Source organism: Bactrocera neohumeralis, chromosome 4 (assembly GCF_024586455.1).
Source record: "Bactrocera neohumeralis isolate Rockhampton chromosome 4, APGP_CSIRO_Bneo_wtdbg2-racon-allhic-juicebox.fasta_v2, whole genome shotgun sequence".
In the NCBI taxonomy this organism is placed as follows: Eukaryota; Metazoa; Arthropoda; class Insecta; order Diptera; family Tephritidae; genus Bactrocera; species Bactrocera neohumeralis.
Window position 1 is genome coordinate 80,513,595 of NC_065921.1, and position 27,586 is coordinate 80,541,180.

General features: G+C 39.0%; 3 protein-coding genes across 7 annotated transcripts in view; 2 read left to right on the forward strand and 1 right to left on the reverse strand.

The window, feature by feature from the left end:
* LOC126757574 (major facilitator superfamily domain-containing protein 6) overlaps positions 1-20,418 on the reverse strand; it is a 28,776-nt gene extending 8,358 nt beyond the window's left edge. The window contains exon 1 of one of the 5 annotated variants that reach the window (XM_050471571.1): positions 20,220-20,418. The gene's annotated coding sequence lies outside the window, so the exon portion shown is untranslated. Of the gene's footprint in view, positions 1-960; positions 1,050-19,306; positions 19,328-19,439; positions 19,508-19,874; positions 19,979-20,219 lie in introns of those variants that run through there. The other 4 variants (XM_050471573.1, XM_050471574.1, XM_050471575.1 and 1 more) reach the window with 4 other exon arrangements.
* Positions 5,095-17,692, forward strand: LOC126757573 (transferrin). Its single transcript, XM_050471570.1, has 4 exons — positions 5,095-5,647; positions 15,248-15,615; positions 15,705-16,007; positions 16,071-17,692. Exons 1-4 carry the CDS (start codon positions 5,548-5,550, stop codon positions 17,427-17,429), a joined length of 2,130 nt encoding a protein of 709 aa, XP_050327527.1. The 5' UTR covers positions 5,095-5,547; the 3' UTR covers positions 17,430-17,692.
* Positions 19,555-26,318, forward strand: LOC126757572 (uncharacterized). The gene is given in 4 exon segments (XM_050471569.1): positions 19,555-19,758; positions 22,466-22,817; positions 22,820-25,002; positions 25,064-26,318. Coding segments are annotated over 4 exon segments (3,711 nt in total). The 5' UTR covers positions 19,555-19,719; the 3' UTR covers positions 26,201-26,318.
* The last annotated feature ends 1,268 nt before the right edge of the window (positions 26,319-27,586 follow it).

Genomic DNA, 27,586 nt, shown 5'->3' on the forward strand with positions numbered 1-27,586 from the left:
CTCTCTATTTACGATTTATTTAGTTTATACCAATTGTTTGTTCGATTCACCACTCTACAGTTTTTATGTTTAATTTATGGCATTTGCTTGATCGATTCGCAACACTCCAAGCTTCAGCGAATCGAACTAGCCAAGTCGAATACTCATACAGAACTCAATTATTTCTAATTCTTGAAGATAGTTAGCACACGCTCCCATTGAAATTTGTTGTAAATTACGTTGCTGGTAGACTATGCTCTAGGCATGAACTCAAACTTGATTTCCACACTTTTAGAAAAGCAACAATTTCTATTTGTTCTCAGCTTCCAGAGTTCATTCGTCAAATTTATGGTCCTATGTACAAACTTAAAGCCACCTCTCAACTTTGGAATTTATAACTAGCTTCTTTTGATATCAAAATTACTCTCTCAGCTTAGTACCTTGCCTGGCAAAAGTTGAGAACTGTTAAGCATGAAAATTCTATGGTTTTGAGTTCAAGTTTTGAATTAGGGTTTGAGTATTTTTAAACCCTAATTCTCACCTCACTATACGCAAAGGTATACTAAAGAATAAATTATAATAATTATTTATATATTTCGAGTAATCATAATAACCACCAATGCAATGATTTGTCCTTAAGGCACCCTTACAACTGGCAGTAGGCCTTTTAGTCACTCGTTGCGTTATTACACATACAAAATCACAATCGTCTCGTACTTGTTGCTTCACTAGTGCATGACTACTTGCCGCGTTAATTCCCATAACAATTACAATTATTAATTATAATTAATTTCTCACAACGAAATTAAATTTTGTTAACAAGATTTTTATAGCTTTCACATTATTGTTGTGCTTATTTATTATTTCAATATTCGTATTTATCTTGAAATCTATACACATATTCTCCACACATTTCCCTTAGCTGTCAATCATTACGAGTGTTTGCTCTGTAGTAAATTACTCGCCAGCAAGTAAACTCACCCGCGCAATTGTTGCTCGTGGCACTAAAGACAAACGAATGCAATTTTATTTCGAATAATATTGAAGTTAAAAGGCCTTTATCGCTTCTTACGGTTTACAGTTCGAATATAACCTCACTTCAATAAGTAAACAAAAAGCGAAAAAAAACAAATTAAATAAATAAAAAGTTATGACAACATTTAAAGAGCAGACACTTTGTAAATAAGATGCAATAAAATTGTACAGTATATAACTATATATTATACTATACGAATATTATCTATAAATAAATATACACAAAGAAAAGTTAAATGAGTTTACCCTAATCGCAATTTCGAAGACTTATAGGCAGACGTGCATATGCCTACTTCTACATACTTATGTATGTATATATGAATGTGTGTATATATATAAAAACAATAAGATTTCGCATTTATATGGTATTAACTTTATATATACATAATAAAATATTGATAAAGCTTATCAATATTGAAAGGAGAGTAAAAGTATGGAGCAGCCCTCAACGATTGAAGTGGTTAAGTAAACACTTTTTGTATGTATAAGTACACTGTAAAAAAGAATTATTATCTGGCACTTTTTTGTGGAAGATTTACCACAATAACTTACTGATTACCCAAAAAGATATTTCATTAATATTTTGAGTGGAAAGTAAATTTTTAATTTGAACCTTTTAAAATAAAAAAATAGACATCCACCTTAAAAAAACCTTTTATTTTATTCATATACAAATAAACAAAAATAAAAAAGATCATCAGACATATGGGTACACTGTAAAAAAATTGACTATTTGCACTTTTTCGAAGCAAGTTTCACAAATTACTTATTTATTATTATGTTTTATATGGGAAGTAGGCTCCTTTAAAGCTCTCTCATACTATCGCAGGCGTAAAATTTAATGTTTCTGGTGTATTGAAATACAAGGTGCGTTCCAAAGTAAACGGGACTTTTTGAATCTAGCGCCCCCTGGTGGCGCCATCTATATGTCGACTGGTGCGTTAGAATCTGCTATCTTTATCGATTGTCCAGTGAGAATTTCATGACATTTCATTGATTGGAAGTGAAGCTATTGCGTTTTAAGTGTCAGTATGTTTGTGCTATCGGTGCGAAAATGAGCTTCGAACAAAGAGCCAACATTAAAGTTTGTTTTAAAATTGATGAAACTTTTACCGAAACGTTTCAATTGATGAAACAAGTTTATGGCGATGACTGCCTATACCGTAGCAGAGTGCACGAGTGGTTTCAACGTTTTCAAAGTGGTTGTGAGGACATAAATGACGATCAACATGTGGGCCAATCAAAATCCATGATCACCGGAAATTCCATCGAAACTCTGCGTGAATTCATCAAAAATCAGCCGAAATCATCATTGAATTTCATGGAAATGGAATTGAACATCTCCAAAACATCGATTTATCGCATTTTGACCAAAAATTGTTCAGAAACCAACATCGAAGGACGATTATTGGACCAAAAATCACATTTTAACCATTAACCACTCCCCGTATTCACCTAATATGGTACCGTGCGACTGCTTCCTTTTCGGAAAAATGCGTTTGCCCATGAAAGGAAAGCGTTATGCAGACGTAGAGGCCAATCAAAAGGTTTGCACAGGCATACTGGCGGCCATACCGGCCAACGAGCTAAAACACTCGTTCGACATGCTTTTGGACCCTGTAAAATGCTGTATTGAAGCAGAAGGATACTATTTTGAATAAAATAAATTGATTTTGCTGAAAAAACCATTTGTTCTGTAGTTGTTTTAAAGGTCCTGTTTACTTTGGTACGCACCTTGCATATATTCAACGTAAAAACCCATTTTATCAATATATGGATACACTGTAAAAAAATGGCTATTTGCACTTTTTGGAAGCAAACGACAAACTTCAAATTGTGTTACATAGGAAGTAGGCATGGTTGCTGTTGGATTTCGCCCATTTTCGTACTCTGAAATTAGAATATTAGAAGAATGTTATGCACCGAATTTGGTTGAAATCGGTCGAGAAGGTCCTGAATGGGCAGTGCCAGGCCCATCGTCTAATTTTTACACCGGGTTCTTTAAAACTCTCTCATACTATCGCGGGCGTAAAATTTAATGTTTCTGGTGTATTGAGTTATTTATTTATCGCGCTTTAAGAGGTTTTTAACAGTAACGTTATATGGGAAGTGAGCGGAGTTATCATCCGACTTCATCCTTGGTCGAGGGGTGCCTAAACTATCAAGCGCATCGAGTATCTTTGTGATAAGACTGGTATGGGTGCCGGGCCAAAGCGAAATCGCAGATCAAGCTGATGGGTTAACAAGGAAAAGCACCCTAGAACCGTTATCGGTAGAATCGGAGAGGATCGGTGCTCCCATATGCTCTTATTTCAGCTTGGGCAGCGCTGGGCCACCATCGGTACTTTTGCCTTTGGCAAAAGCCTTTTAGCCCAAGATTAATCGCAGGAGATCTAGTGATCCCTTAGTAAGACTAGCCTTAGTAAGACTAGCCTCTCCCTAGTTGTGTGGCTTTTAACAGACTATTATATATTGGTTGGGAATCTTACCAGACGCCGTTTGCAGAAGATTTTTGGAAGACTTAAACACCTAAGAGCGCATACCTTCAGACATCCCACTGAACTAGCAGAAGTTGAAATTAAGCGCCTATGCAAATTTGTATTGGCTATTAAGCGTTTTTCCAATCTGTAAGTCCGAATACAGGAGTTCTTATGTTCTATGGCTTCAGAACATATTACATATACCAGTTCACGTGCGATCATCGATCAGCCATCTAACCGAAGCTAATATGTGTACCAAGCACGGACGGACATATCTATCTCGCTTGGGTTTAGGTGATACGTACAAACCTTAGGTGTATAAAACTATTGTATACTGTAGCAAAATTTTTGGGTCGAAGCGCAACCTAAAAAGATTCAAGAGCTGTTATTTCGTCCAGAAAAACAACGGTTCGGTGTGGTTTGTGGGCCGTTTGTATCCTCAGACTTTTGCCTGTGGGGATATGTAAAGTCTAATGTCTATGAGAACAATCCGGCTTCGATTCAGGAATTGAAGCAACACATTACGTGTGTCATTCGCCAGATACCAGTCGAAATGATCGAAAGAGTACTCGATAATTGGACTCAACGGATGGACCATCTGAGACGTAACCGCGACCAATATTTGAAAGAGGTAATCTTCAAAAAAAAAAGAATGCCAAAGAATGTTCTTTCGAATGATAATAAACATTCCACATTCAATTTGAAGTTTCTTTGTTTTTTCCTTAAAACTGAGGGAACCTCGAAATGGATCACCTATTATATATGTATGTATTTCAAAGCTAAAATATTTGGGAAATATTTTACATGATTTTGTTGGTTGATAGGCGTTTCTCAACCCAACAAAATGTTCTTAAGAAAGAAAACAAGGTTGCATTTCGGAACATATGTACTTACGAGTTAAAAAAAACCGTTATGTTTGAGTATATTTTTATGTCATTTTCCAAGGTGAGTAAACAAAAATATACAATCGAAAATATTTCATTACCCATGCTTGTATTCGAAACATTATTTATAGCAAGCTACCGTTATTAAGTGGCGAAATTTGAATTTTAAATTAAAGATTCAAGTAATTCATATAAAAGAACTTAAGCCATAAATAATTCTTTACTTTTTTCTATACTTATGTAGCTCATAGTTATCAAGCGGCGCTCTGCGTGCTCTTTCGAAATTACACGTTTGAATTTTATTTTTCGAAAATCATAAAATGATGATATGCATTGACGGAAACCTGATCAGTCATGTGGAGCGACTCGCATATTCGTTTTTTTTTTTTCAGTTTAACAATTGCATTTTTTCTCATTGTCAACATCACTTTTCATTACAAGCAGAACCACAAGTTGCTGATGCCAAACCAAACTGCATTGAACTTGTCACTCAAACAGTGGCGGCGCAAAAAATCACCAACATCACCGCCAACAACAACAGCCCAGAAATTATACAGCTCCACTGATCTGCACTTAAGCAAATCTCAGCTTCAGATCATTTTCGCTTGGAGCGCCAAGCTGAGATGCCAGAGAGCGTAAACCGGTTTTTCCAAGCGCGATTCAAAGTGCGCTTTTACGGCAATGATTTCAAAATTTCAAATGTAAACAAACATTTTCGAAAATCAACGCTCAGTTGTTGTGCGGCGATCGCTGCGTGTAGTTTGTTGGACGCGAAAGCTCAGCGTATAAGCCGGGGTTTGGAAAAATAGCAAAAGTGGCTGCTTGAAACAGCAAAAGTAAATTGATAATAAATAATAAAATAAATAAATAAAATAAAAAAAAAAATCGTGCGACTTATCAGCCGTTACAGTTACAAAGTGGGCGTTTTTCAAGTGATAACAGTTGCATTTCTATTTTTTTTTACACGAAACCACCCACAAAATAAGCTTCCCAGCGGATTTCGAAAAGTGCAAAGCCATTAAGGCAACATCCGATAAATCAAGTGCAAAATTGTGCAATTTAAGGCTTTAGGTGCAATTTTAAAAACACACACAGTGATTAAAATAATTTCTGGAAATAAATCATATTATTAACTAGTACGTGTGTGTTTAATTGTCAATTTTGTGGTGATGATGTTCGCAAACGAGGGGCGTTCATTTGTTTTGCTGCTGGCAATCTTATCAGTATTTAATGCCGAAACAAGCGCCGAAGTGTTTGATGATGGAAAGTGTAAGTCGGTTGTAAATAAGAAAAATTACATTACAGTTACTTATGATTACAATATTAGCATGTAATTAAATGTTATAAAATAAGCTCTGCTATAAATACAAATGATGTTGGTTTAGACGCTGTCGGTACAGTGGAACCTCACTCGGTTGGGTAGTAAGCAAACCAAAAAACAAATTTAAAAAAACGCAAAAACGTTGAACAATATATTCATAGATTTTACCGTTACTTTATGCAATAAATCATGGCAAATTTCGTGAGGAAAACTTGTCAAAGAAAAAGTTTTCAAGCAAAGAATTTCTTTTCGCTCGATCAGTTTGTATGACAGCTATATGCTATAGTGGTCCAATCTGAACAATTTGTTCGGAAATTATTAAGTTGCTTTGGACAATAATCTAGGCCAAATTTTGAGAAGTTAACTTGACAAATAAAGAAGCTTTTTTATAGAAGGATTTGATATCGATTGATCACTTTGTATGACAGCTATATGTTATAGTTGTCCAATCTGAAAAATTTGTTGGCAGATTGTCGGGTTGCCTTGAACAATAATATATGCCGAATTTCTTGAAGATTTCTGGTCAAATAAAAAAAGCTTTTTATACAAAAATTTGATTTCGATCGGTCAGTTTGTATGACAGCTATATGTTATAGTCGTCCGATCTGAACAATTTATTGGCAGATTGTAGTGTTGCCTTGAATAATAATAGATGCCGAATTTCGTCAAGATATCGCGTCAAATGCAAAAGTTTTTCATACAAGGGTTTGATTTCGACCGATCAGTTTGTAGGACAGCTATATGCTATAGTGGTCCGTTCTAAGCAATATGTTTGGAGATTGTAGTCGTGTATTGGAGAGTAACTTATGCCGAATTTCTTGTAGATATCTTGTCAAATAAAAAAAATTTCCGTACAAGAACTCAGAAACTTCTTGTGGAGAACTTTGTTACAAACTTCGTGGAAATCTTAGTATACCCTGTTCAGGGTATTAACAACAAAATTGTAATACAATTTTTCTCTAATTAAAGTATTTTAGCAAAAATTTTGTTAGTTTTAAAACTCTGATTGAATTAATAATCAATTAATTTAATTTAATTTCCGTTCAATTAACCTAATTGACATACAATTATGTAGATAGCTGTCAATTTATAGTATTTAATTAAAATCCAGTCAATTGCGACATCGATTTAATTAAATTATTTTAATAAAAACAACCCTGTGTCGTAAAATATTTTTGAATGACCAAAAATTCCTAGCGATCTTTAAATCTTTAAAGTCGACATTCATAATACGGCAAGAGAGCAAATGTCTAGCGAGTCCGTTCGAAGGATTTTCATGGATATTTTGGGTATGAAACGCGTTCTTGCTCAACTCATCCCGATAAAACTTAATTTTTTCCAAAAAGAGTACCGTGAACAGGTCTCTTTGGACTTACTTGATCGTGCGAATTCCGATCCCACAGCTGATGAGACATGAGTTTGTGATTTTGATATGCCAACAAGTTAACAATCATCAGAATGGCAGAAAAAAAACGAGCCGAAACTGAAAAAACATGCCAAAGCCGTTCAAAAATCAAGGCGGAGCTCATTGTTTTTTCGATATTCGTGGTTTGGTCCATCACGAATTTGTTCCGGAGGGATAGATGGTCAATAAGTATTTTGAGAACTGAAAAAATGGTTGGCATAAGTATATTATATCTGGTGGAGATTACTTTCAAGGCGACAAAATAAAAATTGATGAATAATTAAATATTTTTCGTTATATTTACAATTTTCGGGACCTCTTTTGTCACAATGTATTCCATTTAATGATCCGATTGAAAACTATTCTTCAACAGAACTACATAATAGCTACCTTATCTGTCTTTTTATAACTGTTCAAAACCGTTCGATTCGCCACTTCTCTGCTCGCTAAATCAAAGCTCTGCTCTTTTGTAAAAAAAATATAAATTTGAAGACAACAACAACGTTGTCCAGCTTAATTCAATATTAGAGAGCGCATCTATATAACTTATTAAATCATTAACTGTTTTCTATTCTATCGCTTTTTGGTTATACTAATTTATGTGATTTATACCAGTTGTTTGTTCGATTCGTCAGACTCTTCTAATTTCCTTTACTCATTAAATCACCGAAAATTTAACTAAAAGCAACACAACACCACTAGTTTCGTAAGCTATTTTTAACTTAAAGACATACTTTGATAAATTTCTCAAAATATTGGCTTAAAAAATCGAATCTTCAAAAAAAAAATACCGCCGCTAAATTTAAAACAAAGAAAGCCAAAATCTATCATAACTGCCTCTTCACCAAGCATTCTCAATTATTTTTGTTAACTAAACCAGCTTTTATTCTACCTGATTTTGCGCTGCAAATATTTTAAAATTTTTTTGCAAAAACAAACAAACAAAAAACACTAGAAAAAATATTGTTTCATAAATTTTAGCGCTTGCTAATTTGAAGCAATAAAACTTGTTTGGGAAATAAACATAAAAAATAACCCAATGACAAAACTGGAAATTAGTCAGGTTACTTAACTGATTGAAGTAACTAAAAAACTGTTTAAATTCAGTTAGATTTTATGCAGATTATATGGAAATATGACGTATTAGCTTTCCATTAATTGTAGCATATTGTTAAATTGTTATTGGTTATGAATTTGATATACACATGTAGATACATATTTATACCGTGAACAAGGTATATTAAGTTTGATACGATCTTTGTAACACCAAAAAGAGACGTCGCGCGAAATCCCATTCGTCGAAATATTTTTTTCTAGGTTCGTATGCTTGTCTTTCTGAAGAACATAAAGTGCATTCGGCGATTTTTACAATGAGGTTAAGGTACTCAATAAGGAAGTTCCATTAAAATTTCTATGCGGAATAAAATTTCTGGTACCGAAATGTTCAGAATGTTGAAAAAGGCCTTCGGTGATAATTTTTTGTCACGACCAAGTGGTTTTGATTGTTACAATGTTCAGAATGTTGAAAAAGGCCTTCGGTGATAATTTTTTGTCACGACCAAGTGGTTTTGATTGGTAAAAATTGTTCAAAGAGTGTCGACACGTATTGACGACGAACCAATTCCAGGACGGCCATGAACATCAACTGATGATCAACACGCCAATAAATTAAAGAAACTGGTGCTTGAAAATCGACGATCAACAGTCAGAGATCTTACTGGCATCGTTGGAATATCGGAAGTATTAGTGAGAAGCATTTTGATAGATTATTTCGACCTCAGAAAAGTAAAACGATTGATTCCAAAATCACTAAATTTTTTCGTAAAAACATCGTACTATTAACATCTTTGAAACAATGCTTTCCGACTACCACGATGTCATGAAACGTATAATTACTGGAGATGAGACTGGGATCTGTGCTTAGGACCTGGAAACAGACGATCATTTGGCCGTATATCGTGGTAAAGGTGAACCGAAACCGAAAAAACACATCAAAGCAAGTCAAAAATCAAGGTTATGTTGAAAGTTTCACCGATTATCATGATGTGGTGGACTCCGATACTTTCCGACCGGCCAAACTGTCAACAAGAAATACTATTTGAGTGTTATGCTTCGTTTGCGCGAAGCTATTTATAAGGTTCGGAGGTCGGAATTATGGACCGACAACTCTTGGTTTTTACGCCACCATAATGCCCAGTCGTATACAGCATTTATTCTTCGTGAGTTTTTTGCAAACTTTTCAATAAATATCGTGCCGCAACCACCGTATTCGCCGGATTTAGCTTCGTGTGACTTCTGGCTATTCAGCGAACTCGAAAGACCATTCCAAGCAAACCGTTTTGAGTCAATTGAAGCCATCAAACGTGATTCGCTACGGATATTGAAGGCAATTCCGGATATTTACCTTAACAACTGTTTCAAGGATTGAAAAAAAACGTTGGCGCAAGCGATTAGTTTAAAGAGGATGACATAGATTTTGAAAAATAAGTTATGAATTTTAAAATTATGAGCAAAGTCTTACTATTCTTTGTTCATAGTAGTATATATACATGATCAACATAGCGAAATGAGTCACTTTAGCCATGTCCAGCATATGTCTGTTTGTCCATCCCTCAGTTTTGGAGATAACGATCTGAAATTTTACACACGTCCTTTTCTCCCCTGCCGTTTTTTCATCTGATTGAGTTGACTTTAAATTCATATTTGCCTACAGGTGGCAACCTTCTAACATCGATTTTCGTTTTAAACTAGCCGAATATCACACCAAACAATTAAAACGCTTTTCAAATTTGCAAACAAAAAAGAAAAACTGTTATGTTTCGTAATTTTTTAATGTTAATGTTGAAAGGTGGTGTTTTAGCCTTGCAAAATTCGAAAGCTACGAAATTGCAAAAAACATATAATACATACACACATCCAAATAAGATAATTACAGAGTCTAAATGTTCATTATGTGTTTAAAATATTTGCAATCTATTTTTTAGGACTTTTACTTCACGTAATTAATTACTAATGACAATATAAATCTTACACCGGTTTTAATTTAAATACTTTTTTCATAATTTGCAATTTCGTTGTTTAAAACTTGTCTAAAAATGAAGTCAAATTAATGAAGGAGCTGTCTTACTAGCTACCCCTTAAAAAATTGTATATTATTTAAAATATATACGGATCTATTGAAAAAGGTAGAAGAAATGTAGAAAGAAATGCAATAACTTTAAGCGTTGATTTTCATTTTTTTTGTTTTTCTTCCACTAATTGGCAACAATTTTACACAGAGAGCTAAGACAACTTGTCACTATGATAGTAAATAATCAATCAAGCTATTTTAAGATTCAAGACTCACTAAAATCTGATTTTGCAAAGAAATTTTTAAATTTCCATTCTTTGGAAGTCTGAGGCTGAAACATCTCGGTAGTCGTACCAGCGGTGAATCAGAAGACATAGCCGAAAATGATATTAGCTGTCTCAACAAATTTGTATCAGGCTTTGTCGATGTGTAAGGGTCTTATGATCTCGTATATAGAAGTTTATAGGTATCACAATAGACCGGCCTGCTAAGACCAATCTTAGAATCGACCTTTTAACCTAACCTAACCTAGTCTTTATTTACAGACTTGCGGTTTTAATATTCAAAACTCTCTTAATATTATGACATCAAATGTTAACATTACATTTTAACATTATCAACTTAAAAATGAGCTTTTTAGTCAATTACAGCAACGATTGATACCACTTTTCACATATTTGTTCAAATTCTCAGCCATCATAGCACCCAACTTCTTCACTGAATTTCTTTCAACCTCGGGAAACCGAATTTGTCAAAAAATATGGTGGAGCGCAGCGTTTTGCTAAAACTCTTTGTGTAAAATTTCGGAGAAAATTTCTCAAGTCGACTCATAAGAGTTGGTGAGAAGCAGAAGAAGCCTTGCTATATCACTAAAGCTAGGTTAAGTTAGGTTAGATGGCTGATCTAGAGAGATCGCACGTGGATTGCTACATGTAGTACTTTGTGAAGCCATAGAAAAGAAGAACTCCTGTGCTCGAACTAATAAATTAGCAAAACGCTTAGAAGCCAACAAAATTTTCATTCCCGCCAGTTTGGTGGGATGTCTGAAGGTATGTACTCCCAAGTGTTTAAGTCCTGACCTCCGAAACGCGGGACAGTCAAGAAGGAAGTGAAGACTGGTTCCAGCTCGTCTTCATCCATACAGCTTCTGCAGATGGCATCAGGTAAGACTACCAGCCTTACAGCATCGACGCCAATAGAGCAACGGTCTGTTAAAAGCCCCACAACTAGAGAGAGACTAGTCTTACTGAAGGCAAAGTGATCACTCTTCCGATCGAACTTGGGCCAAAAGGACATTGCGACAGCTCATGTACCGATGGTGGCTCAGTGCTGGCCAAGCTCCTGTGAAGCCCAGCTATCTAGTAGTACAACACAAGAGCATATGGAAGCATCGAAACGCTCCCATTCTACTGATAGCGGTTCTAGGATGCCTTTCCTTGCTAGCTCATCAGCGTTACAATTTCCTGCGATTCTACTGTAGCCTGGCACCCATCTCTAAGGCTAACATGGTATACTTTTTTTATATTTCAGTTCTTCCTCAAGGTTCTTGCATCCATCATGTGGTTATAGATCACATAACCTCAAAAGCGCCAAGCAAGTTCTTGAAACACATTAAAGTGTATTCTATTCCATTCAGTTCTCCGATCTTGCGATCTTTGCGAAAGTGGTCTAAAGGGCTCCTTGCGCTCAGTAAGGTTAGTTTGTCTCTAGTTGATGGAGTTCCTATCGGTGTTCAGCAGCAAAAGTTGAGTATCTTACCGGATGCCCGTGGTAACTGTTTGGAAGAAGACGAGGTAGAAACATTACACACAGCATTCTTGCTTGTTCCGTCTTTACGAGAACAAGTTAAACACCTGTGAGCACCCACTTTCAGACAACTCGATGAGCTGGTGGAAATAGAAATAAAATTTTTAAGCAAATTTGTATTAGCCTCGTGGCGCTTTGTCGACTTATAAGATCTGAGTATAGCAATTCTATCTTTTTTCTTTACAAAGGAGTGGTTATGGTACACCAAGTGCGATCCACAGGGATCATGAGGATCAATTATCGAGCTGAAGCTGTAAAAGTATAACTAAAATCTTTCGTCGACCTTTTTTCGATTTGTCCTAAATGGCTAAAGCAATTTATGAGGGGTATTTTCATGTCAACTCTGATGTTGTCTGGCAACTTTTTCAAAAGAAATTCTCAAATAGCAGTATTATTTGCTTATTCATCAAAGTCATCGAAACTCATAAATAAAATTCCCGATTTTTGTTTAACATCATAAATTAAGAATGCTTGTATTGAATCAGCAAAAGAAGGTAAACAAAGAAAGCGTAAGATAAATATTAATTAATTATGCAACGTTGTTTACATATACATATGTATGATATGTATATGTTTTCATATGTAAAAACAAAAATTAAAAAAAAACTTTCAACAGAGACACACTCAAAAAAATTAAGAAAAATTAACTTCATAAATAGCTAGTGAATCCCCTGACTGAGGCTAAATTACACAGCTATCGATTACAAATACGCACAGAACCGGTTACAGATGCGTAAATTTCTGGAAATGATATACATAGTGTAAATGCATGTTCATCTGTATGGGAAATTACAAAACTGCTTGAATTTGTCGCACGCATCCAGCGGCGGCGAGCAACGTCAGTGAAGGCTACATCATCCACTTGTTTTATAGACCACATGGATACACTTACACTTGCATAAGTATATGTGTATATCATACATAATATAGTACTATAGTTGCTTGATAATTATAGACTAGACAACAAATTAATAGCGGCAATGAGCTAACGAGCGGATGGCTGAATGTTGGAAGCGCGCACAAACAGTCAAATTTTGATGTGGAGCAATGCATATTTCTATATATAATACTTGGGGACTCCAGCGAAACATTGAAATGTCTCTAAAGTAGCATGACTCAAACTGTGTCAGGTTTACTAATCAAGCACTTCGCATGGCAACTCGTTTAATGACCGTTAATATTAACGCGCCTTTCTTCTCCGCATATTCAAGGTCAATTTGTGTACCTATATTTCGTTGAAATATCACGCTGATCTTCAATTGAAACGCGCTCCAATGAATTTGCATATAAAAAACCAAAGTTTATTACGTATGCACGTAAATGAAAGATAACAGTTTATTAAAAAGCTTTTTAAAATAGCCGAAAATCAGTGCTTAAGACACAGTTGTCTTTGAATTGTTGGTGCTGATCTTGTTGATCTGTTATGATGCCCTTCGCAAGCTTTTGTGATACAAATTTTTTAATACATTTATTTCGATATAAATGGTTAATGAGTTTAAGCTTTTTGGTGCACATCTCTCATAAAAATGAACCGTCGCAGAATTACTGACAATAAAAAATGCAGACAATGAAAGAAACAGCCTTTTTGTAGTTATGTTAATTCGTCTTTTTTATTATTGGTACAATAACTGCTTTAGCAATTTTGGGCTTAATTTTGTTCATCCATTTGGTATATTGGGTCTCAAGCAAGCCAGGCTTTTCATTCAATCTCAAATCACTATATAGAAAAGTTCATGCACATAAGGATCTCAAAGACAGTTATTCTCTTTATGCAGGGTTTGTCCAGAAAGTAATAGGACTGAGTCAATTTAAAAAATTTATTGAACCAATCGTTACAATTCTTTAAAAACTTTCAAAATAGGCTCCTTCTGCGTCGATGCAGCGCTGCCAGCGCGATTTCCAAGCATGAAGGCGTCACGGAAGGCATTCTCCGGAATAGCCTTGAGAGCCGAGGTGCATACTGCTTGGATCCCCTATGTCGTTTCAAAATGCTTGCCTTTCATCGGCCTTTTCAGGCAAGGAAACAAATAAATAGTCCGGGGGGCCACATCTGGGCAGTAGGACGGCTGCGAAAACGTTGGGATGCCGGTCTTGGTTAGGTATATGTTCGCAAGAAAGGCGGTGTGAGCCAGGACGTTGTCGTAGTGCAACTTCCTATCGGTTGCGATGTCTTGTCGGACCCGATTGACTCTTCGTTTGAATCTCTTGAGGATTTCCAAGCAAAACTTGGCTTTGACGGTTTGTCTAGGAGGAAAAAATTCATGGTGGACGATGCCTTTGATGTCAAAAAAGACAATGAGCATCGTTTTCACTTTGGATTTGCTCATTCATCAGCGACCTCTTCCCGGCCCTCCAAAAAGGCCTAGTGCCAACGAAACACACCACTTCTTGCTAAAGCAACATCTGGGTAAGCCTGCTTGATCATATCAAACGTCTCTATCGCAGATTTAACGAGTTTCACACAGAATTTAAACGAGTACCTTTGCTCTAACGATAGCTCTATTTTCGGCTTGCACCAGAAACCTACTACTTTCCGGACAAACCCTATATGTTTCGTTCGAAGTCTCCAATGAAAAACATGTTCGCTTCGGCAAACAATGGCAAACCTGTGAATTTATTATAACCAAACAGAGATCTCTGATAGACTTCGGAGGCGGCTTGCAACTAATATATGTAATTCTCAGTTATTCACAAAAAAAATGATTATTTATTGAAGATCCCTGAAAAAACACAGTTGTAACAGTGAGAAAGGACACCGATAATGGAACCCTTCGAGGCACGACAATATTAGTTTTGAATCCACTGTTGAATTACAATGTCTGTATAAGTCTACTACCCTGTAAGGAAACTCAGTCTTTGGGGACTAAACTGATAAGCTAGGTGTCGTAGACCTCAGGTCGACAAGAGGCTCCTTGAATTTGTAAGGCCAAACAGCAGCTTTCAAGACTAATGACGGCAATTACGGATCACTGTGCAATCTTCGCATAAATATAACTCCACTTGCGCCAGATATTTGGAAAACAATTACTAACTTTCTGCCCGAAAACATATAGTATATACAAGTAAATGAAATGGAATAAAAGAACTGGAAAAATACATGATAGAGAAGGTAAACCAGTCGACTGAATTTGAAGGTTAAGATTTAAATTTTTTTGTGCACAGTATCAAAGCTATTTTCCAAACCCAACATCATTAAACCCTGTCTGCAGAGCTTATTTGACACTTTAAAGAATACATATAATAGAAAATAAAACTTTTATTCCACAGTGCGCGTCTGCATTGTCGAGTCTCGTGGCACGTACCGTAAAACGCCGAAATTTTGTCCGCTCCTCGAAGCCACCAGTAATATTGAGTGTGTGATTGGCGTAGATCGACTGGATTGTGTACGACGCATACATAAAGGTACCGCGCATTTCGGCGTGCTCTCCGCCGAGGAGCTAATAGCAGCGCGTTGGGCTAGCGTGGAGATTTTAGTTACGAGTGAGATGCGCTCACATGAAACCAATTTCGAATATGAAGTAGTCGCGGTGGTGGACAATGAGGCCAACATACATACGGTGCATGATTTGCGCGGTGCGAAACTTTGTCATCCCGGTTATGGTTTGGGCAATCATTGGACGGAGGTTTTAGCTAATGTATGTACATATGTATATATGATTTGAAAACCTAGAATTTAATTTTGCTTTTCAAAAGTAACAATAACAATGAATGTTTTAAATTACAGTACTTCGAATCGACATTGATTTCGAAATCATGCAATCCGGAAATCTCACTAACGGAAGATCGCATTAGCGCCTCGGCTAAATATTTTGGTCCCAGCTGCAAAGCTGGACCATGGGTGCCGGATCCTAAACAGGATCGCATACTCAAAGATCGCTATCCGTCGTTATGTCAGCTCTGCTACGATTCATACCGCTGCGATATCGGCGACAAACATTGGGGACGGCGCGGCGCCTTGTATTGCCTCACAAATGGTGTCGGCAATGTTGCTTGGGCGCGATTGGACGATGTGCGCAGTCATTTTGGCGTAAGTCTACAACTGATTTTCTCTCACAAGTTTTAGTTACTATTATTTATATCATAATTACAGTTAACTGGACTGCCTGCACAGGCGAATCCATCCGAGTACAGCTACTTATGCGCCGATGGACATCTACAGCCTATCACAACTGAACGTCCGTGTGTTTGGGTGGCCAAACCCTGGCCAGTTATAGCGGCGCGCCGCAGTCACGCTGCACAAATACAAAATCTAGTCGCTGGCTTGAACCACAACGAGCCGAATAGCTGGCAGAATGCCTTGCTAAGCCTCTTGGAGAATTATCATATAGAAATCGTCACTTTGGATAACGTCATACCCATCGATGATTATCTCGATCAGGCGACGGCTTTTCAGAGCGCTTATAGCTTTCCCGAATGTAATCCACCGCGTTCAATAGTTTACTGTACTACCTCCATAATACAGCATGTTAAATGCTCGTGGCTACAAGAAGCCTCACAAGTGTATGGCGTCGAACCGAATATCCAGTGTATACGCTCTGAAAGCTTGGATTCGTGCATGGATGACATCAAATACAAGGCAGCCGATGTCGTGTTGGTCGATCACGAAAATCGTATTAAAGCACAACGTGACTACAATCTCGTGCCGATACTTTACGAATTCTCACAGGATATGCATGAACGTTATGCCGTCATAGCTGTGGTGCATAAAGATTCAAGCTTCAAATCTTTTGCCGATCTGGAAAACGCAAAAGCCTGTCTACCCTCATACGAAGGACCCACACATCTATCGGTACAGGAGACTATTGTAAATGTAACACAACGCATGACCGCACTACAGTCGTATTTCCACCGTGACTCGTGCACTTGGCATCCGAATGCGCATCGCACCTGTCCGGACACTTATCGTGGCGATGAGGGCGCTTTACGTTGCTTAGCCGAAGGTGGCGATGTGGCTTTTCTCAGCTCGGCTATATATAAAAACTATACGGTGGGCAATATAACAGCGAAATGGGTGCGTGACACCGGACACAAGTCCTTCCGCGTTTTATGTCCCTACGGCGCGAATGAGCGTCACTCAAAGTTCGAGTATTGCTATATGCATTGGACCACACGAGGCCATTTAATGACGCATAACGATTCGTTGACGCGCCGTAATGAAATCTATAATTCGTTGCGTGACATCGATCAGCTCTTCGGCAAAAGCTATCGGCCCGAAACGCGCCCATTCACCATGTATGGCATTTTCGATAAGCGTAATAATGTTATGTTTCGTGATAAGACGGACGGACTGAGAGGTTTAGTCGATTTGAGAGCGGATAACTCGAAGCGCATTATGGAGGATATTTTCGAGAATTATGTGAAAAACGTTTATGTAGATCCGAATTCGAGTCAGTCGTTGCAGTGTTCGTTAACGCTGCTAGTCATAACGACCCTATTAGTTGTAAGTTGAATATGGATCTGAAGCTGGTTCGCAGCAATGTATAAGCCATTATCTAGATTTAAACATTTCATTCACGGTTAGTCATTAATTTAATTTTCTATCGATATTTGTGAGACGAGTTTTAAGTATATGGTACTATTTAAAATGTATGCAATTTTGTGATATTATTTTATACTCTACGTTTGTATTTTTTATAAACCAAAAGCCATCTAAGTATGTTTAACCGTTTGCAGGTGTCTGTTTATGCCAATAAATTGTCTTAAAAAATCGTTCGATTTTATGTTCTTCTGAAATATAAACATGTGTACAGATGTATATACAGGGTTTGTCATGTAATGAACGAGTGGCTGGTCAGTTGTCTCCGAGCACCTGTAGAGTCAGGACAAACATTTTCGCGCGATGTTTTTCTGTGAGTGGTGCAAGCCGAAAATGCAGACTTCTTTAGAGCAGAGGTATGCGCCTAAATTCTGTGTGAAACTCGGTAAATCTGCGAAAGAGACGTTTGATATGATCAAGCAGGCTTACCCAGATGTTTGCTTTAGCAAGAAAATGGTGTGTTTCGGTGGCACCAGGCGTTTTTTGGAGGGCCGGGTCGAGGTCGTGAAAAGACCGTGCTGGGAAACCTGCGACTTCGACGAACACCGAATTGCAATGTTAAATCGTGTGTTCGACAAAACGTGGCAGCCGATTGGAAATTGCACCACGATAACGCCCCAGCTCACACCGCATTTCTTGTGAACATCTACCTAACCAAGGCCGGCATCCCAAAGCTTCCGCAGCCGCCCTACAGCCCAGATGTGGCCCGCCGACTTTTTTTTTCCTTGCTAGAAAAGGCTGATGAATTTTGAGACGACAGAGAGGATACAAGTAGCATGCACCTCGGCTCTTAAGCCTATTCAGGAGAATGCCTTCCCTGACGCCTTCAAGGCTTAGAAATCGCGATGGCAACGCTGAATTGACGCAGTCAGAGCCTATTTTGAAAGTTTTTAAAGAATTTTAGCGGTTGGTTTTGTCTATGCCTTTTGGTTTACCGAAGGTAAAACTGCCGAGATATTTTTACCTCAGTCTTGCAAAGTCGAGGCCCTCTTCAAACAATTTTGACAACTAACATCCCACAAGATTTTTAGTCCTACCGCATAAAAGCTTGACAGTCCAGTAAGAACTCTTAAAATTGCTCTACACTAAAGACCAAAAGCATCCCGCAGTCGACTGCACTTCGTAGCAGTACATCTACCACCATCTTAATATCAGCCACTTCTACCTGAAAACACTACAGTGGTTCGGTAGCCTAAAGCTAAAATGGACGCAGGCTCCTTACAGAAAACTCCCCATCCAGCCCTCCCGCCTCTTCTCCAGCGACTCCGCCCCGTTCACATATCATATGTGACCAGAGAAAATGACGACCCGATTGGCCACTGCGACGCAGCTATTCAAGTTTTCTGGAATGTGGTTAAAAGAGAGAATGTCGGCGTGTCCGCGTTCGGATCTCCGCTGAGCCTTGGAGAGCACTTCGCAGCAATACAACTGCCGGCAATATCCACGGGTGTTGTGTGTAAAATAACATTAAGCTAGTATTTGTGTAGTTCGCAGTGCACCGGAGATTCATATGAAAGCCGCTTTTTGGACACGTTCAAGCTTCTTAGCAAGTGTATCCTTTTCGAGTGCCCTCCACCCGAATCATGGAGCATTGATTTGATTTTGCATTCGTAGAGCAAAATACCATGTTTTGTGATAGTCACCACCTTTTCCCCATAGATCCTCTTATTGCTACCTCCTTCTCCCCAAATCAATCCATACGACTTTCGAAAATAACCGTTTCTTTAATTCAATAACACAACAGCGCCATCTATTGCTCGACTTTTATAAACGCACAATCTATTACTTACAACAGTTTATTTTTTCCTTTTTGTTGACATTCCAGCAATCAGCTGTTTCACGCTTGTCACTGATATCTAGTTATCTTTTTTTGTTTTTTGTTTTTCTTATGCTTGTTGCTATTTAATTAATGTATTTCTTTACCACCTATACACTGCACCTGCCCCTGATCCAAAAAGTTCACCGCAACGGTTGTTAAGCAGCCATAGAAATTGCCATAACAAAAGCGTTTGTAAATTCAATCGCAATGACGACGACAGCTACGCAACCAAATGATGAGAGGACACATTTTCTCAACAAATTCATTGATTAAACACTAATAAAAACGGCGAACTAAATTATTGTATATAGCACAACAGTTTGAAATTAATTAAATAAAGGTTGCCATTATTCAAGTGATAAGAGAGAGAGCGCCAAAAATCAAATGTCGAAACCACAAGCGAAAGCGACACAGCTAAGAAACGTGAGCGTGTATAAAAATTAATTTTGCGACATTTTGTAGCCGTACGATAAGAAAACCAGTTTGTGTATTATTTTGGCACCACGGCATTGATTTTGTTTATAAACTTATGCCTTTACCCGATTTCTTAAAAAAAAGTAATTTTCAACTGCACAGCACCGTTTTTTCTGCCATTTCATTTGCGATATTCAGTTCACAAACTTATGTATGCATATCAACTGCGTTACAATTACACAAATACATATGTATGTACATATTCACATAAGTATGTATATGAATTTCGATGAACAATACCATACACCAACACTTTATTGACACTCTAATTGTTAAGCTTTTAATTAAAACAATGAAAATCGCAAATTTGCACAGAAACTTATCTAGTACTGTGCACATCTGTTTCACTTTCAATATTTATATACATATGTATGTATGTGTGTGTGCGCATATTTTCTTTATTCACCTACCTTGCTGGTTTGTTTTGAATTTTGACACTGCGATTTTAGGTCAATGGCTTCCGTAAACTGTGTTCTTTGTTTTCTTATACGTGTGTGTAATGTAAATATTCATACATTCACAATATTATCAATTCCCAATTCGCAATCCAACATGCAGACGCCGACAACTGAACAACTGTATCCATCAGATACGCACTTATATCTGAGCAATGCAGACGTTTGCTTCATTTTCTCTTTTCTCGATCATAAAATGGATCTCTCCAACAGCTGCGCTCTCTTTTGATAAGATACGCTACGGTGAAATGGTGCGACCTTGTTTGTTAAGCACATTGTACAAGAACTGACAATTGCATGTGTGTAGATCCGTCCGAGTATTTCATTCAGTAAATATTTTCTAGGTATATATGTATATATGTACATATGCATGTACATTTAATTTTTTAAATATAAATACAAAGGATAGCTATTGTACATTTGTAAATTATACGAGTATAGGGTAATTTATACAGTTTTTTAATCTGTTTCTTCAATCAAATGGCATTTTGACAGTGACAGCTGATTTTCACTTATGTCTTGCTAACACGTTACCACCTTAACACCACGGAACGAAGCGTATAGCTTAACACTTAACTCAAAATTATTGAAAATTATTTTAAATTTACTATTAAGATCTCAGAAAATAATAATTTTATGCGAATTTCGGACTGAGCAACTTTTCTTTGAAAATATTGCTGTATCGGTGAATGGTGAACACAAAACTAGGGGTTTTTTGAGCAAATTTTAAAAAGTTGAACTGAGAAAATTTCGTTTCAGCCTTGACAAAACGCTCATTGCTCAACATATGCCTGGAAGTCGAATTATTAGCCATCTTGAATCCATCGAAACTATGATTCATCAGTTTTAATAAACTTTGATATGAAAACCTCTGGAAGGACAACACATTGAGATCAAAGAGTATAAGATTGGCATGGTCTTCCAAATAACCCTATCGTGTTGCTAAATAGCAATGGAATTCGCTGTCAAGGATATTCCGACGACATTGTTATCATAGCCAGAGGAAAATTTGAGGACACTCTCTGCGATATCGTACAAAGGGGGCTATGCCTGGCCAAGGTCTCTGCCTGGCCTCAAGAACCTAACACTCGGGGGCAGAGAGATAGAGAGAACTAATACAGTCAAATACCTTGGTCTCATACTGGATTCCTCGTTGCAGTGGAAGCAGCATGTTGACCTGGCTCAAAGCCACGAAGGCAGTGAGCGACCAATTATCACTTATGGAACGGTGGCTTGGGCTCCGAAAGCATCGCAGACGTCGTTAGAACTTCAACTATCGAAGCTGCAAGGACTCGCCTGCGTCTGCATGTCGGGTGCCATGCGCAAATGTCCGACGGCGGCACTTGAAGTCTTGCTGGAACTCACCACGCTACACCTAGTAATCGGTAAAGTCGCCAAACACACTCTGCTCCAAATTACAGCAGAAGGGTTTGGCAAAGGTAAGGTAATCTGTTCCCAACGTATGAAAGCGTTAAGTGACGTCATACCATTGGCTCTTCTCCCTATGGATAGCATTACCAAAAAGGTGAACTTCACTAGAAAGTTTAAGATTATCCTCAACAGTAAGGCCGAATGGAGCGACTCCGCTCTCGAGTTACTGCTGAGGGACAGTACAATCGTGTTGCTCGAAAACCGACGGCTCGAAAACTTTAGAGGGAATTGGCGCAGGGGTCGCAGGACCACGCACTAGCTTCTTCTGCCAATTGGCGGTTCTACGACTTAGAGCGACTTAGAGTCTGAAACACCAGAACACCTGCTAATGGACTGCACAGATTAAGGTCCTTAGATCCAGGTTTCCAAATAGGGATCACATCGCCTCAAAATCACCTAGCAGTATATTGGAACTTATCAATTTGCTGGGGCTAGTTGAGACGTTGTGAGTTAAGAGAGGGCGCAATAAACCCTAGGTCGCGGTGCAATCCTCACTTACTTGTCTAATCTATCTAAACCTATCGAAAAATTTACGAATTTCGGAAACTGCTTAAAATTTATTATCTTGTTATTTGCTTAACACCAACATTTATACCTAAGTACATTCCTTAAAAATCAGACATACATAGATCACTACTGCCCCGAAGCTACTGTATTTAACCAATTTTTTTTTTTTTTTTGATAATTCGCACCTCTTATTTCACTTCTCCTTTAATTTTTTTTAGAAAAAAAATAGTACATTTTAAGTGCTTTTCTGTTATAATTTGTAGGGTGCTAAGTCGACGACAAGCACGACAGCAAGAGCAAAACCGACCACAAGTAATCCCGCAAAAACCGTAAGTGGAGCTGCGAAAGTAAACACGCAACTTAAAAAGACAACGAGCTCTACAACAACTGCCACTAAGCGTGCAGACGAGGAAAAGCTGAAACTTAAAAGCACCACACAAACCCGGCGAACAGAGCCTACTACTCTCAGTAACAACCGAACACCGCGCGACATTGTGAAACCAACACAAAACTCCGTTATAAAGAAAACCACACCCACCAACCGTGTAGCCAGTACATCCAAAGCACCGAATCAAAATATAAAACCCACGGCGCAGAGAAATGTAGCAGCAACAACAAAAAGGCTGGCGTTAGTGAACTGCCTATGCGCGCTAAACAAAATCGCGATATCGCAGATGCCGTTAAGAAGAAACCTTCAACCGCAATCAAGCCAAATGCCGTTCTAGATACGTATCACAGCGTCACAGTTGCCTCCCCGCCGCCCCGACGTAGAGAAATTACAACAGAACGCAGCGACGATAACATTATACCCACCAGAGCTATTAAAGACAAAGTTGTGGAACCGGCTGATCTAGACACGGCCGCGATCAAGGTGGATGCTGATGAACCACCAAAGCGTGTGCGCACACATTCCTTGAAAGAGGAAGATATCATTGTATTACGTAGCGAATCGGCGAAACGCAGAAGTGAACAGCAGATACTAGCAGATGTGACAACAGCCAGCCAACATGAAACGGACTACTTAAAATTGGAGACAGATGAAGTGTTCGACCATAAGCTGGTTGTCAAAGAACCTGTAGCATTTGAAGTGGCCTTCGATGAACCATTAAGCAGTAAAGCCAAATCTAAATCTCGAGAACCATCAGTAACGCGAAACAAAGCAGAACACCCACATAAAGCAAAACCCAGTGATTCTAAAGTGGAACCGGAAACGGATAATTACTCCGACGACTTTGAAACGTATGAATCGGACTTTGAGACTGGCTCGTCGACGCAAAATGGTTCGTCGGGGGAAACTGAAAGCGATTCATCACCACACAGCGTTTGCAGCGAAGATGAAGATAATAGCAAAAGCAGCGTTTCTTCAACTACGCAAGAGGAAACAAGTAAAAGCAGTGATGAAGTGCCGGTTAATGATACCGATTGCGAGGAAGAAACTGAATTAACACAATATCCAATAACAGTGATTCAACGCGATAGGGAGCTTGAACGAAAACTGGACTCTGGAAATTATGAAATGAATTCGCGAAGGTATCCAAAGCTTTCTGAGCTGGCGACACAAATTAATGAGAGGCATTTCGACAGCATGGACACCACCTACAGTGTCGCTTCAACGGATCAGCTTGATTCGGGCATCAGCAGTTACGCCAACACGAATAACACACAAGCGGAGGTCGACAAATTCGGCGGAATTGTATGCACCTACGGCGGTTATGCCGATTTTAATACGCGTCCCATACTACGCAAGCGCGGCATCGAGCTAATGAACAAAATTCAATTTGACACTTTAACATTTTCGCTGTTCGAACTCAAGCCCATCAGCTATGAGGTTTACATGCAAACTTATGGTACGCTAAATACCACACAGTGCTCGACACAGACCAACGAAAACCGCATGTCGAGCGAGAGTCAAACAGACAGCTATGACATGCGTACAATGTGGACACAGCATCCACCACAATATGATCTGCAGACGGTGCAGAAATTCGCCACCGGTATGCATGGCCTGATGGCAATACAAAACTGTTGTGGCGAATCGCCGTTGGACGAAGCATACACGTTACATAGCTCAAGCGCTGACGAATACGACGTTAGTTTACAAAAGTTAGCGGTATTGCGACAAAATAACCATAAGGATGTGGTTAGCGCACAACTAAGCAGTCTGCATAAACCGTTAGATTTTGAAAAATTAAACGCGTTTCTGCTACGCTCATCATTACTCATCTCAAAGGTGCTGTGCGCAACGCACGACAACACAACAGAGGATCGTCTAAAGAAAGTCGCGCCGAACCATAAGAGTTTTCAAGAAATTAGCGCGGGTTATGTGCAACTCGAAACGAATTTTTTGAATGCTTTACGCGTAGTACATGTATTTGCAAGTGCTCGGCATGATCTCATCATAACGGTGCATGCGAGTCCGCCCGATGCCGATGTCTATCGCTGTGATTTTTCCCAACTGCTAATGGTCTGGTCCACCAGTGATTGCACAAATCCGTTTCGCTTGCTCTCCACATGGAGTGAGGTTTGTCGCGTCGAGATCTGTTACGATAACACGGATATTGTAGTGTGTGGCCTGCATGATGGCAGCATTGCTATGTGGGATCTGCGTGAAACATACTCCTTCTGCTCGAAATTAGATGGATATCTCACACACTTTGCCGCAACACAATCGGTAGTACCCAATTGGACAGCCAGTACGGAACAGTCTCATAGACTCGCCGATCTTGGCGCTGTTGTGGATGTGCGTAGTTTTCGAACGCCACAGCGAGTAATGGCGCTGGGCAGTTACAGATCAATACAGGTAAGCAAAGCATACATGAAACGCCTATATATTTCTTATTGTTCCGTTAATTTCTTTTAAGTTCGCGGCACTGAATGACACCGGCCTCTTATCGGTTTGGACGCTGGTGGAAACGAGTGTCAAGCATTACGATTTTTCCACGTCGAAAGCAGCCGATACATACCGTAGTCGTAAGCGAGGCTCAGCAGCCTTGTTAAACTCCCGTTATGAGTATAGTTCGCCGTGGGCTCGTGTGAAATTAATACAAAGTGCAATTTGCGATTTGCGAGACTACCTGGAACGTGGTCTACACCGCACCCAAACACAGTTCGAAATGACCAAGCAACTGTTCCAAAAGGAAATATACAGCGACGAGATCTTGCGCGAGCTGCACGGCACAAAATCAGCACAGCAACAGCGGCAACAACTGCAGGGTTTGCGCTTCACCAGCATCGACACCGGCTGTGAGCGCATCTACGTTTGTACAAATCGCAATTTCGTGCTGAGCTGTTCAAAGAGTCTAAAGTCGGAACGTTTCCGTAAAATAAACATAAGCGAAAGCGGACTGCTCTTCGCAACCGCTTTACAAGTGTTGACAAACGAAAACTTTCTGGCCGTTGGTCTCTCAAATGGTTCAGTGATGATTGTCAATTGCAATCAGCAGAAATTGTCAACGCAACGCGACAGTGAGACGAAACGTTTAGATACTGCGAGTTCATATGCCGATAATCGTCTAAAAGATGTCTGCACACCTCAAATGCCTGATATCGATCCGATCACTGGTAAATCATGCGCCATACAAAATATAATACTCAATGAAAGACGTCTGCTGGGTAAGGCTGATAGCGCATACGAAACGACATACGAGACGCGTCCATCTACAGCCGCCTACATAGCGTTAATAAGCAATCAGAAACGTCCGTTTGAGCTGCGTGTTTACGATCAGCAAATAATATTGAGCGGTTCGGCGCTGCGTAAGGATTTGGTGCAGTCGCTGCAATTGTCCAGCGATGGCTGGCGACTTTTTGCGCTGACAAATGGTCATGTGCGTACATATGACTTTTACTTGGATCGCGAGTTGGGAGCTCTAACACTGGATGGAAGTGATTCCGAACAACGTGTTATGGATATAGCGGTGGCCAAAAGTTCACAAAATGCAAATAATCTGATTGTGTTGGATGAAGAGAATTACGTAGAAGTGCACTTATTAAAGCATTAGGCAATAAATAGTACATGTAAATGAATCAAACAAGTTTTAGAAAGTCGTTAAAAGCTTTAGTTTTTCTGTTTATATGCTTATAGGAGGTTTTGTAGCAATAAATTTGTAGGACAATGAAGATTTTTTGCAAACCCGAACCGATTTAATAGCGTCAGTTTGCAAATGCGGCAGTACCGAATGCAGAGAGGCTGATTTAACTTGTCTTACAGTTAGTTTAAGAAGTCATACCCATAGTGAATGCCCCGGTCCTCCAACAGTCGGGTATACATAAACGGAATACAAAGACGTGATTATTGTCGTGTGAGGACTCATTGCATTCGGAACATAAGTTGGGTATGTCAGGATCTATTCTCAATAAGATAGAATTTAATCTGCTACAATAAGCAGAACGAAGACACTCAAGGGTCACTCTTGTTTCATGCGGCAACTCGTGCTCTCGCAGCACAGATTGATGTTTTTTGGACTCCAAGTACGCCGTTCACTAGAAGGAAGTCAATGAAGTCACAGCCTCACAGTGAATTACTTGCCAGTCGTGTCCAAAAATTGGTCGGAATATTGTCTGTATGTCGTCGACGTGTTGGAGGAATGTTGTTCTGATGTTCCTAGGAAGCTGTTCCTCTTCATGCAAGCGACGGTGTCTGCAAAAATATCCAAGCAGGAATTTCTTTGAGAGGAGTTCAATGTGAGACAAGGTTTGTATCTTTTTCATCTTCTCCAGGGGCGATGTAATTGATAACCGGCCTCACTTCGGTCTCTTTGTCTTTGCCTCGAGTGCTGCCGGCTAGCGACTTGAGGATCTTGTTAGGGCTCTGTACTTTTGTGACAATTCAGGTTATGTTAGACCCTACGAGCTTTCGAGAGAAAGGTTCTGCGGAAGATGTATGGTCCTTTTCGCATCGGCAACGACGCATACCGCAGTCGATGGAACGATGAGCGGTACGAGATATACGACGACATTGACACAGTTCAACGCATTAAGAGACAGCGACTACACTGGCTAGGTCATGTCGTCCGAACAAATGAAAACTCTCCAGCTCTGAGAGTATTCGACGCAGTACCCACCAGGGGAAGACCTCCACTCCGTTGGAGAGATCTGGTGAAAAAGGACCTGGCTACACTTTGAATCTCGTATTGACGCCAAACACCGTAAAAGAATGACTGACGAGCTGTTGTAAACTCGGCTATTACACCGTAGACTGTGTCTGCCAATAAAGATTAAAAATAAGGAGTACAGATTGTCGGATGTAACCACTTAAATTTAAGGGTTATTTACCGTCGGAATTCTGGCTCCATTGACGTAAATGTTGAGATCCAGTCTGTAGTATTTCGCCCAGTTTGTGAATAAGGTGGTCGGCGTGAGTTTTAGGTTCCTAGCAGTAAAAAAGC

Excerpts from the sequence above, each read along its gene's own strand:
- LOC126757573 (XM_050471570.1), top strand. The coding sequence starts at position 5,548 with ATGATGTTCGCAAACGAGGGGCGTTCATTTGTTTTGCTGCTGGCAATC. Across the intron at positions 5,648-15,247 it reads AGTGTTTGATGATGGAAAGT|TGCGCGTCTGCATTGTCGAG; the intron begins GTAAGTCGGTTG and ends TTTATTCCACAG. Across the intron at positions 15,616-15,704 it reads GGACGGAGGTTTTAGCTAAT|TACTTCGAATCGACATTGAT; the intron begins GTATGTACATAT and ends TTTAAATTACAG.